Below are 13285 nucleotides of genomic sequence, written 5' to 3' on the forward strand. Positions count from 1 at the left end.
CACATTAGATATGAGGGTAACCTTACCTTTTTTAAAGATGTTTTTCACGGGTTGATAAAAAGCCTTAAAATGTTGGTAAGGATGTGAAACAAATAGAACTGTCATATGTTGCTGATGAAAATGTAAAATGGTGTACTGTCTTATGATTTCACTCATATGTGGAATTTAAGAAACAAAGAAAAAAAGAAAATGGACTCTTAAATATGGAAAACAAACTGGTGGTTACCACAGGGGAGATAGGCAGGGGCATGGGTAAAATAGGTAAAGGGGATTAAGAGTACACTTATCATGATAAGCACTGAAAAATGTGGAGAATTGTCAAATCACTATATTGTAAACCTGAAACTAACATTTTATGTTAGTTATACTGAAATTAAAAAATAATAATTTTCAAGAAATGGTGTACTACTTTGGAAAACAGTTTGGCATTGATTTACCATACAACCCAAAAATTTACACAAGAGAAATAAAAACATATATACACACAAAATTTGTACATAACAAATGTCCATAACAACAATTTTATTCATAGTTGTCCCCAAATGGAAACAACTCAAATGTCCATTAACAAGTGAATGAATAAATACATTTTGGTATATCCACACCACTGCTCAGCAACCACAGGGAATTAAATACTTAATATATATTAACAACATGGGTGAATCTCAAAAGATGCTGAGTGAAAGAAAACAGGCACTGAGTACAACATTGAAAGATTTTACTTACATAAAATTTGAGAATATTTAAATTTTAATCCTGAAAGTAAATCATTGGTTTGCTTTTGTAGGGAGGTGAAGAGTAACCACAAAGGAGCTTGAGGGAATGTTCTGAGTAATGAAAATTTTCTGTATCATGACTGTGGTAGTGTGTATACAACTATATACATTTGTCAAAATTAATCTAACTATACTATGCATGAATGTTAAGACATGAGTGCTTTTAGCTTTATGTAAATTTACCCCCCAATAAAGTTAATTTAAAAATAAATATATATCATGTATGACAAGTATGTGTTTATATGTACATATACATTATGACAATGGAATGGAATAATGTGCTTAGTGGTTAAATTGCCTCTTAGCCAACATTCAGAATGCTAAAAATCCAAAATTTTTTCTTATTTTTTCTTTCTCTAACATTTTATAGAAGTATCACTAATTCAACCATATCAACATTATTGATCTACTGTGGGGGATGATCAGAACACAAGTATACAAACACAAGTAGGAAATAATTTTAAAGTCCTATAGATTCAAAGTCAACAGAAATGGCTAAACAAGAAACTGGCCTTCTTTTTACAAAGTCAGAGAACATTTCTCTGTAGCCTCCTGAGGATAAAAGCTATGTTTTTTCCTTCTGGCTTTTCAATCCTTACTGCTGAGCACAACAAAATTCTGACAACAGAGTTTGAAATCAATGTTACTTTAAAAATTGATTTAAAAATATAAAGCAAATATATATGCATTAAAGTATGGAAAGGCATACATTTGAAGCATGAAAACTCAGTACTAGGTGGAAATATTACACAATTGAGGAATATAAAACTAATTACAGAAAAAGGAAATTGAAAAAAGTTCAGGCTGGATAGAGAATAAACTAATAGGTGAATATTTTGGCATTTGAATTTGAAATTAAAAAGAAATAGATGAAAAGAGGAAAGAATAGTAAACATAACCAAGAACTGAAAGACCCGTAGGAAAGGTGGCCTGCTTAGCTCAAGATCTGCCTTTTATACTTGTAGCAAGTATCATATCAGCTTTGGGACTAGCTATTGCTGCACTGTTTTAGTTCTGTTCAAAGTGATAGGATGAGACCCCCACACCCATAGTTTGGGAGTAATGCTTTACTTACAATTTGCCTTTCATATATTTACCTAAACTCCTGTAGAATACAGTTGGACTTGTGTCTCATACGATCTTCTGATGCATTTTAAACAGCTCAAGATGCCATTTTAATTTTACATCTAAAGCCTCTGGGCTTTAATTGCTTTATTTAATATGCATTTCATGAAAAACAGTATGATTCGCTGTTAAACTAGAATTTCTTTTTTGTTTGCATAAGTTTCAGAAGCCAAATAGTATTTGTATTTGTCTTTGGAAAACAGAGCTACTCTCAGGGGTCATTTCCCTGAGGTCCAGATTCCTTACCTCACAACCTAGTGTGATGCTGGGCCCTGGAATACGGAGACAGCAGGACCTGCCTGTCTGTGTGCATGCAGTCAGTTTGAAGGTGCCATCTTGGAAGGGAGACTGGGTTTGGGGAGTCCTGTGTTACTTCCTGGGGTTCTTGAAATGCAGTCTCTTAAGTGTGAGTGGAGAGGCCTGGAGAGCCTAGGTGCTCAGTTCATCATGGAGATCAGCCATGTCCTAAATTATAGTGTGTTCTTTCTCATGAAGCTCAGTTGTTTTAGGTTGACATCCTGCCACCCACAAGTGGCCATCCTGTCCTCATTCTCTCCTTCTCACATTTGGGTCCTTGAAAGTTGCTGGGACCATCCTTTCTTGTCTGTGTTCAGAGAACCTGGAATAGAGTCCAGGTCCTCCCATGGGCTCCTTGGCATCTGGTACCATGGTGTGTCTGCTCAGGAGGTTGGCAACTATTGCACATCCTGGCTCCTGGTGGACAGTGCAACACTGCAGTGGGCTAGGCAAGGTTGGGAAATCAGGGAGATTGGGCACAGCCAGGAGTCCAGCAGAGCACTGACCTCTGCAGAGCCCAGGTCATCACATCCTAGGCTATGGTTTCAGTCCAGCACAGAAACCACACATGTATCTTGGTGAGCACAGGTCTCTGTAGCCCTCAGGCTGGGGCTCTGAAAGTCCAGGCAGGGCTGTGCCAAAGAATGAAGCCATACCTGGCTTCCCTTTGTGCATCTCTGTATGTGCAGCATGTTGTCTAGGAACCAAACATCAGACCCTTAGGGTCCCAGCACAGCCTTTCTCCCTTTGGCTTAGAAGGCAACTCTGTCCTAAGGCTGAGCCCAGGACATGCATGTGTCACTCTGTTTCTGACCACACTGTTCTCCTCCACAGGTTCTAGGATCAAGTTACTATTTAGCTGACAGCCACACAAGGAGTGCAAATGCAGGCCCAGCCCCAGGAGAGGGTGCTTGCCTGTTGCATCATCCTCAGTCAACAAGCCAAGACAGTCACAAGTTCTTAGGCTCATTCTGAGGGAAGAGGGTTTTGTTTTATTATATTTTTTCCTAGTTCACCCTACAGAGGTACGAGGAGGAAGTCTAATGCATGCTCTCCAGTCTGTGATCAGCTGGGCACTGTGCCCCAGGTCAGGGTTAATGTTCTCTCTATCATGGGTCATCAGGCCAGTCAGGCAGCCTGACCAAAGAGCCAGGGACTAGACATCTGGAGCTCTGGTGTTGATGGCTGGAGGGAGAGCTGCAGTTCTAGACTAGGGGAATTAAGGGTCATCAGATCCCAGATTCTGCAGGGGTCTTTGATATTCTCTTGCAATGTATACTGGTTAATACTGGGTTTCTTTATCCTATTTATTCTTCATTTGTCATTTCTGGTTGTGGTTCAGGACCAACTTTTTTTTTGGTAGTTACAGAAAAATATTGCTTTCAAAGATTCACCTTCAAGGATTATACTATTAACATTTTCCACTGACAAATGCCTGTCTATTCCAATCTTCTTTTCCTTCATTATTTACTGTGTTCTCTCAATGATATCTCCACTTATTTTTTCTGAGTATGACTATCTGGCCCAGGGGTTCTCCTGAATGAAGTATAAATTTTGATATGTCTTTTGCTTATCAACTTTCCAAGAAAATTATGAATAAAATGAATATATGGGCAACAAAAATGTTTTGATTTTATATTTTATTATCTATTCTTATATTTCAATAGAATTCAATTATTGGCCCTTGATAACTATATATTTTTTAAATTATTTCCTAAATAATTACCACTACTTCCTTTGTATACAGAATGCAGAAGATATCCTTAGCATATTCTTCAAATTTGAGTTTGGAATATTCAAGTCCCCTGTTTCAATTTGAGCTCCTATATTCTTTCTGAATAATAAACATAAAACATGTTTGCTAAATATTGTTGAAAACAAAACCTTTTTAGTTTGATTACAAAAAGTACAAACACAGTTGACTATCAACATCATGTCCCACAATCACAATCTAACCTTTCAAAATAAAGAATTATTTCCTACCCTTCCATTATATACATATCATTATACATAAGTATTTTAAAAGCACTAAAAATATTTAAATAGCTAATTAACTTCTGTATTTTCTCCTCTACTGACAAAAATTGGTTTTCCTGGTTAATTAAGGAAAAAAACAGAGGTGGGGTGCCTGGGTGGCTCAGTTGGTTAAATGTACAACTCTTGATTTCAGCTCAGGATCTCAGGGGCCTGAGATGGAGCCCTGCATCTCCCTTCTCAAAGGGGAATCTGCTTGAGATCCTTTCCCTTTGATCTCCCCCCACCGCCCGCTCTCAAAGTAAATATTAAAATCAAAATAGAAAACAACAACAAGAAGAAGACAAAGAGGGTTGCCTGGGTGGCTCAGTTAAGTGTCCAACTCTTGATTTTGGCTCAGATCACAATGTCAAGATTGTGAGATCAAGCCCTGCATCAGGCTCTGTACTGGGGATGGAGTCTGTTTAAGATTCTTCCTCTCTCCCTCTTCCTCTGGCCATGAAGAAGAAGAAGAAGAAGAAGAAGAAGAAGAAGAAGAAGAAGAAGAAGAAGAAGAAGAAGAAGGAGAAGAAGAAGGAGAAGAAGAAGGAGAAGAAGAAAAGAAAAATAGGAGAGAAATAATAAAATATCTTCTTTGTATGGACTATAGTATATTTATGATTATATAAGGTATATGAAACCTGGATAAATTTTGCCTTAATTCTTCATATTACAGATATAAATTACAAAGAACTTGCAACATCTGTCTCAAATTTGCCCAGAGGTTGAAATGAGAGGTATATAACAATCTAAAAATAAACTTACTAGCAAATTAAAAATTCATTCATACTTTAATGGTAGAAAAATTTATGCAGCTCTGAGTGTAAGAAAGGGGAGGGTGAGAAAGAGCAGAAGGAAATTTCAGGGAAGCAAAGCTTAAGATTACCTACTAAAAATACTTTAAAACAATAAAATGCAAAGAGGGAAGATAATTCTCAATGTCAGAACAGTGTAAAGTCAACAAATATAACAACTAGTGCACTCCTCACAAGAATTGGTCTTGACAAGTCATAATTTTGAAGAAAACACATTTGAGAAAAGTTTAGTCTGCACTTTAAAAAAATGGAGTCACAGATTTTAGGTTTTCTGAATCCTCTAAAAGTGTTTATTGTTCCTTTTCAAGAAGGGACTTTCAAATTCCCCCACAGGAAAACAGTAGTTGCCTCCTGTGCATAATTTTCTACCATCGAGCATACCTAAGAAAAAGTGCATGATGTTAGTGCCTGAATAATGAATCTGAATAATGAGCACAGGGATCTCCCTGAAGCATTGCATGGTTCTCATTTGCATGTGGGAGCTTTTCTTGTATCATTAACAATCGGTTTATAAAGGAATGTTCTTGGTGTCTGAAAATGCTCCTTGGTATCTTCCCTTTTGGAATTTAATCTCTATTTCCCTTTTTAAAATTAATATATTTGTAGAATACAACTGATCATTTTCTTTTGAAAAATAAATTGAGCATCTTTCAGCTTTGGGGCTTACGTGTTCCTACAAAAACAGAAGGCATAGCATTTACATAGGAAACTAAATTACATGTGTAATGACAGTGCACCCCTATGCAGACAACTGAGAATTACCAACAGGAATCTGCTCAGCCCAGTCAGTTGCTGGAAAGTTCCTGGGTGGCTCCTGCAGGAAGAATGGTCCTGACAACTTTAGTGGACGACAGCCACAGCTCATCTGGGGCTGGGGCAGGAAATAGCTCTTTGTACAAACAAAAAAGGCTTAACTGTACTCAGCATTAAAAAAGTCTGCTGGGAAAACACTTATACTCACTGACAGGAGCTGGTGGGCATGTTTGCAGGATTACTAAGGCCTTTCTACACTCCTAACAGTCCACATATCAAGAGAGTGACTGAAGAAGAGGTTTTGGAGCTTCACAGGTCATGTGACCCTGCCACTCCCCAGTTGGGTGACTCAGTACAAGTCACTTGCCCAATAACTCTGGCAGTTTCCACACATGTATTATGGGAAAATTAATACATGTAAAAAAAGGATACTGGTCTGGTTATTTAGTAAAGGTGATTACTCATTATTCATTATTACCTCAGTCCCTGGCTCACTGTCAATAAATGACTATTACTGATGGTGTGAATCAGAGACCCCAGGTGTGTAACAGTGAAAAAGGGTTCAGTGCCACTGCCTGCGATAGTGCCTCTGTGAATTTCAGAACTTAGTCTCTATTACTGCCTTGAGGAATAATGATAGAATGCTTCCAGCATTGATGTGCAGAGAAGCCTTTATTCTCATAGTAAAGGCACATGATTGCTCCCCTTATCAGAACCAAAAGACACATAGATAGATGATAGATGATAGATAACCATGCTACAATATACATAATACAATAATATATTGTGAGGTTTGTGAAGCATATATAAAAATAAGTACTAAAATAATAGATAAAAATGAAAAGCATTGTTTAAGATGTCACTAATCATTTTGGCTAGATAACATCTCAGTGCACAATAGACATTTAGGATAAGATTGATTTTTCATAAATCTGTATTTATTTCATAAATCTGTATGTATTTCTGACAATACCTACTTTGGGTGGCTGAATTTTGTCAGATCTGATTAATTTGTCCTTGGTTTTTATCAGCAAAAATCTCTTTATCAGAGAGTTTAAACAAGTAACTAGAAACTGCCATCTAAATGCTTTCTATGTTGCTCCCTGTGCTTGTATTAATAGGACCTTTAATCTGAAGGTTCCTTGAAGGAATCTTTTTAAGCTATTTGCCCATTTTGTGAGGGTTATTTGGTTAAAGCTAGATGATGTAATCAGTAAATCCACATAAAGGGGCACCTATACTCTGTAATATGTTACCATATGCTTGCTGAAAGCAAACCAGCAAGAGACTCCACTGCCAGCTTTTTATATTGGGGACAGTGTTCTATCAAGAATTATACAAGATCTAGGATTTTGTTGAACTTGCAAACTAACAGATAATTACTATTCCATGAATGGCACCAGACACTGAGGTGAGAGACAACAGACTTCATTATTTGTGGCAAAAGCAGTAGCAAGAGTTTCATGTCTCCAGTTTCCTGTCCCCAAGTCCCTCAACTACCACAGGAGTGAAGAAAATGTTCTATAATGGATGTCTGCACATGCAATGGGTTGCAATATAGTAGAGATCTAGGAGAGCTGTGAAGATTCACTTTTTTTTTTTTTTTTTTTTTTTTTTTTTTTTTACAGTGAACAGTAGTAAATCTTTTTTTCTGTGGGATAATAGTATTTCACCTCTCCAGGTCGCTTGCTGTACCTATAGCCATGAGACATGCTTTCATAAAGAATAGTCAAGACCTTATATTCTTGTTACAGCCAGACAGAATGTGCAGGGATATTCAGGGTTCTTGGCAGATTGACTCTCCCAATACTCTTCTCTCAGGAGACCTCATGATTCGCATGTAATAGGAACCATCTGATAAGCACCATCGGCAGTAATCTGCTGTTCCGCCTGTTAAAGATGAGTAAAGCATAAGTAGTTCTTCTTTTTAAATAAGAATGAATGCTTAGGGACACTGGGTGGCTCATTTGGTTAAGCATCTGCCTTCAGCTAGGATTCCAGGATTGAGCCCCGTGTCCAGTTCCCTGTCAGTGGGGAGTCTGTTTCTCCCTCTCCCTCTGATCCTCCCCCAATTTGTGCTTTCTCTACCTTTCTTTCTCTCTCTCTCTCTCTCTCTCTCTCTCTCTCAAATAAACAATCTTTTAAAAAAGTGAATGTTTAAAGGTAGATTCTGATACTTTCTTCCCACACCCAAATTGATTTCTTGTGTAATTCCTGGGGCATATGTACACCATTGAAGAGCACTGTCTTGGAGGAATGATCTCAAGGTTTCTATTTATTTATTTTTAAAGATTTATTTATTTATGATAGACACACACGGGGGAGTGGGGGAGGGAGAAGCAGGCTCCATGCCGGGAGCCAGATGCGGGACTCGATTCCGGGACTCCAGGATCGCGCCCTGAGCCAAAGGCAGGCGCCAAACCGCTGAGCCATCCAGGGATCCCCAAGGTTTCTATTTATTGCACCAGTATATGAACAGAGCTTCTGGTGCAGCAGAATTAAAACTTAAGACTTTTCTTTCATTTCTTTTCAAATGAAGACTTAAAAATATCTAACATGATTTACATTTCATCAAGAAAGACAACTTTAACATTTTTCAAAGAAAGAACACTTAAATCATGTGTAATTTCAGAATTAAATGCAATTCTTTCCAATTGAACAAGTTAGTTTTAAGAGAGATTTATTCTGGGATCCCTGGGTGGCGCAGCGGTTTGGCGCCTGCCTTTGGCCCAGGGCGCGATCCTGGAGACCCGGGATCGAATCCCACGTCGGGCTCCCGGTGCATGGAGCCTGCTTCTCCCTCTGCCTGTGTCTCTGCCTCTCTCTCTCTCTCTGTGTGTGTGACTGTCATAAATAAATAAAAAATATATATATATAAAAAAAAGAGACATTTATTCTATTATCCTTACTATTTTAATTATCCTATGGACCTGGTCCTTGAACTGACATCTTGGAAGTACTGTATACATAGAGCATAGCAAACAAGTCCAGGAGACCCCTGCAAGTGTGTCCTATGTTATGTTATTCATTCACTCTCTTCATTAATGCATTTTAAGGTCTTCAGAAGGTGCTTGCAACTTGAGGAATGGGAGAGCCTGAGGGGATATAACCTATAGGTGTGAAAAGTGAGGCAGAGTTATCTGCATTTGGCAACTTCAGAAAGGAATGACCCAGAGTCATTAATGGACACCACGTGCTGTATATTGGCTTGGAGGGGCCCAGTAACTTAGAGTTGAGGGTGGAGATCCTAACTACAAATATCAAAGTATATTTCAGAGAGAAGAATATTATAGATGATACAGAGAGTCAATTATAATGATAAAAGAGCCAATTTATCAAGGAGATGCACACTCTTAAATGTGTATGTGCTTAATAACATAGTTTCAAAATACCTCAAGAGAAAACTGATAGAATATCAGGAAGAAATAGAAAAATCATTATAGTGGTGCCTGGGTGGCTCAGTCACTTAAACATTCAACTCTTGATTTCAGCTCAGGTCATGATATCAGGGTCATGGGATCAAGCCCCACATCAGGGTCTGTGCTCAGTTGGGAGTTCACTTGATGTTTTCTCCCTCTCCTTCTCCCTTTACCCCTCCCCCTCATCATGCGCTCTCTCTCTAAAATAAATAAATTAATCTTAAAAAAAACCACCCCAAAGTATGTAAAGTAAGCTTAAAATATCAGTGTAGAAATCAACAAAATTAAAAACACACCCAAAATTACAAAACATTGATATAAACCAAATCAACACCAATAAAGCAAATGATTCCATTGAAAAATGAGTAGAGGACCCAAATAGACATTTTTCCAAAAAAGATATACAGGTGACCAACTAAGACACAAGGTGCTTAACATCAAGTCAAACCAACAATAAGATGATCAATAACAAGTGTTGGCAAGGATGTGGAGAAAGGGTATTCTCATACACTATTGGTGGGAATGTAAACTGGTGTAGCCACTATGGAAAATAGTATGAAGCTTCCTCAAAAAGTCATAAACAAGAAAAAGAAATACAATACAAGTCAGTAATTTCACAGCTGGGTATTTCCCCAAATAAAACAAAAACATTGATTCAAAAATATATACACACCCTTATGTTTATTGCAGCATTATTTACAATAGCTAAGATACAGAGGCCACCTACATACTCATTAGTAGATGAATGGATACAGATGTGCTATAAAAACACAATGGAATATTATTCAGCCATGAAAAGAATGAAATCTTGCCATTTTCACAAAATGGATGGACTTAGAGGGTATTATGCTAAGTGAAGTAAGTCAGAGAAATACAAATATATGACTTCACTTATTTGTAGAATCTAAGAAGCAAAACAAATCAATCAACCTACAAACAAAAAATAGAAACAGATTTATAAATATAAAGAACAATCTGATGGTTTGTCAGAGCAGAAAGGGCATGGGGGTGGGGGTGGCAAAAAAGGTAAAGGAAAGTAAAAAGTACAAACGTCAAGTTGTAAAATGAATAAGTCATCACAATGAAAAATACAGAATAAGGAATATGGTCAATAATATGGTGACAGATGGTAACTATATTTATTGTTGTGAGCATTGCATAAGGTATAGACTGTCAAATCACTATGTTGTACACCTGAAAATAATATAACATTTTATGTCAACTATAGTTCAATAAAAAACGATAATTATTAAACTAGAATCATGTTCTTTGAGAAATTCTATAGTATTCAGAACAATCTATTCAGGCTGATTGGGAATTTAATAAATGTACAATAACCGACATAAACAAAATATCTTGGTCGCTATGTGTATAAACATGCAGTTTTCTTCATGTAACTTGAAGATCTTGAAAATAGTAAAGTGTACAATGTCTGAACGATAAACTAGTACTTCCTTGGGAATTGGCATTTATAACGGAAACCTCTGGGATAATCCACAAAAGCTGTCTTTCCAAGGGTTCATAGAAAAAAAAAAGAATTGCATTTAATTTTTTATCAGTACATTATCATTCTAGAAACAGATGGCACACATACAAAGTGATTTTCTGAAGGACATTTAATAAAGGAGCTCTTAGAGAGCTGTGGGAGAGGTGATGGATTTAGCAAGAGATTCCACCTACAGATCTAAAGAGACATAAGAGAAAAACATTAGTGGAGCTTAGCTAGAGCTAAAGTTCTGGAACAGTATAAATGTAAAATATTTTTTAATAGTTAATTAAATCTCTTTAAAAGATAATTGTCTGTATGCCTGGATGGCTCAGTGGTTGAGCATCTGCCTTTGACTCAGGTCATGATCCTGGGGTCCTGGGATCGAGTCCTGCATCAGGCTCCCTGCAGGGAGCCTGCTTCTCCCTCTGCCTGTGTCTCTGCCTCTCTTTGTGTGTCTCTCATGAATAACTAAATAAAATATTTAAAAAAAAACAACAACTGTGTGAAAACAGCACAAAGACCAGGAAAGGAGAAATGGAAATATACAAATGTAAATATTTTATGTTGTACACTAAGTGGTATAAAGTTTCTTGAAAGTAAACTGTGATAAGTTAGAGATGTATACTATAAAGCTGAAACAATCACCAAATAATTAGATTTATATCTAATAAGCCAACAAAGGAGATTGAATGGAATAACAAAACAAAACAAAAACCTTCAGCCTAACGGAAGGCAGAAAAAGATGAAATAATTGAAAATAAATAATAAGGTGATATATTTAAACTTAGTTATATAAACAGTAAAATTGAATGTGAAAGTTCAACATTGTGATTAAATATTTGGATATCTATACTCAAAAAAAATTTTTTTAAGATTTTGTTTATTCATGAGATACACACACATGAGAGAGAGAGAGGCAGAGATGCAGAGGGAGGCAGAGGGAGAAGCAGGCTCCATGCAGGGAGCCCGACATGGGACTTGATCCCAGGACTCCAGGATCATTCCCTGGGCTGAAGGCAGGTGCTAAACCACTGAGCCACCCAGAGACCCCCTCAAAAATTTTTTTCAATCCATACCTCCAATCAAAAAATAATTAAAGCGTTTCCTGAAAGGGGTGAGGGTGGGGAATCCTATCCTTTGTGACAACATGGAGAAATCTGGAAGACATTGTGCTAAATGAAATAGCTAGGAAGAGAAAGACAGATACTGCATGGTATCACTTACATGTGGAGTCCAAGGGGGAAAATGTAGAACTCAGAAACAGAGTAAAAACATGATTGCCAGGGTTTAAGGGGTGAAAGAAAAAGAAGAGGTTGGTAAAAGGAAATAAACTTTCAGGATTTATTGTATAACATGGTGACTATAGTTGATAACATTATATTGTATAGCTGAAATTTACTAAGATAGTAGAATTTAAATATTCACGCACACAACGGTAAATATGTGAAGTGATGAATATGTTAACTGAATGGGTGTAATCCTTCTACAATATAAACATATATCAAATCATCATGTTGTACACTTTAAACATTTTATAATTTTATTTGTTAATTAAGACTCAAAAGAACTAGAAAAAAAATTAAAGCAGATTGTTGGTAAGAATTTCCCCTGGAGGAGGGAAAATAAAAGGATGAACACACTAAGTGCTGACAAAAATGTGGAGCAACTGTAACACTGGAAGAAATGTAAAAATGATCTTGTAATTCGATAACAAGGAAAACATACCATGTGGCCCAGCCATTCCAATCTTTGATACTTATGTTAGAGGAAAAAAACATATGTCTGTGCAAAGACTTGTCTAGGATATTTAAAGAAACTTTATATTTAATAACCAAACACGAGACAACTCAAATATCAACACAAGCAATATATATGAGTCTAAAACATTTTTTTCTGAATGAAGTTTACAAAATAGTATACTCTATTTAAATCTACTTATATAGGGCACCTGGGTGGCTCAGTGGTTGAATGTCTGGCTTTAGCTCAGGTCATGATCCCAAGGTCCTGAGATCGAGTCCCACATCAGACTCCCCACAGGGAGACTGCTTCTCCCTCTGCCTATGTTTCTGCCTCTCCCGCTCTGTGTCTCTCATCAATAAGACATTTTAAAAAAGATAAATCTACTTATATAAAATTCTAGAAAATAGGGATCCCTGGGTGGCGCAGCGGTTTGGCGCCTGCCTTTGGCCCAGGGCGCGATCCTGGAGACCCGGGATCGAATCCCACGTCGGGCTCCCGGTGCATGGAGCCTGCTTCTCCCTCTGCCTATGTCTCTGCCAATCTCTCTCTCTCTGTGTGTGTGACTATCATAAATAAATAAAAATTAAAAAAAAATTAAAAAAAAAATAAAATTCTAGAAAATAAAAACTAATCTTTAGTAACAAAAGCAAATCAGGTATTGTCTGAGGATTTAGGAGCTGAGGGGGGAATGGAGTGGGATAGCAAAGAGGGAGTCCAAAGAGTATGAGGAAATTTTTACAGTGATTGATATGTTCATTATCTTGGTGGTGATGATGATTGCGTGGGTGTAATCATATGTCAACCATTATCAAACCTACACTTAATTGTAGGTATATAATTTATTTTATGTATACTTTA

The 13285-nt window shown here is 37.1% G+C and overlaps 1 protein-coding gene across 2 annotated transcripts in view; it reads right to left on the reverse strand.

The window, feature by feature from the left end:
* Positions 1–13285, reverse strand: part of LOC112644574 (protein FAM240B-like) — a 265942-nt gene that overhangs the window by 65939 nt on the left and 186718 nt on the right. Inside the window, exon 4 of one of the 2 annotated variants that reach the window (XM_049115710.1) lies at positions 6433–7669. The exons of the other annotated variant lie outside the window; for it this stretch is intronic. Within the exon in view, the coding sequence (XP_048971667.1) occupies positions 7597–7669 (73 nt within the window). The 3' untranslated portion in view covers positions 6433–7596. Of the gene's footprint in view, positions 1–6432; positions 7670–13285 lie in introns of those variants that run through there. 2 annotated transcript variants of the gene reach the window in all.

The sequence above is a fragment of the Canis lupus genome, chromosome 1 (assembly GCF_003254725.2).
Source record: "Canis lupus dingo isolate Sandy chromosome 1, ASM325472v2, whole genome shotgun sequence".
NCBI classification, from domain to species: Eukaryota; Metazoa; Chordata; class Mammalia; order Carnivora; family Canidae; genus Canis; species Canis lupus.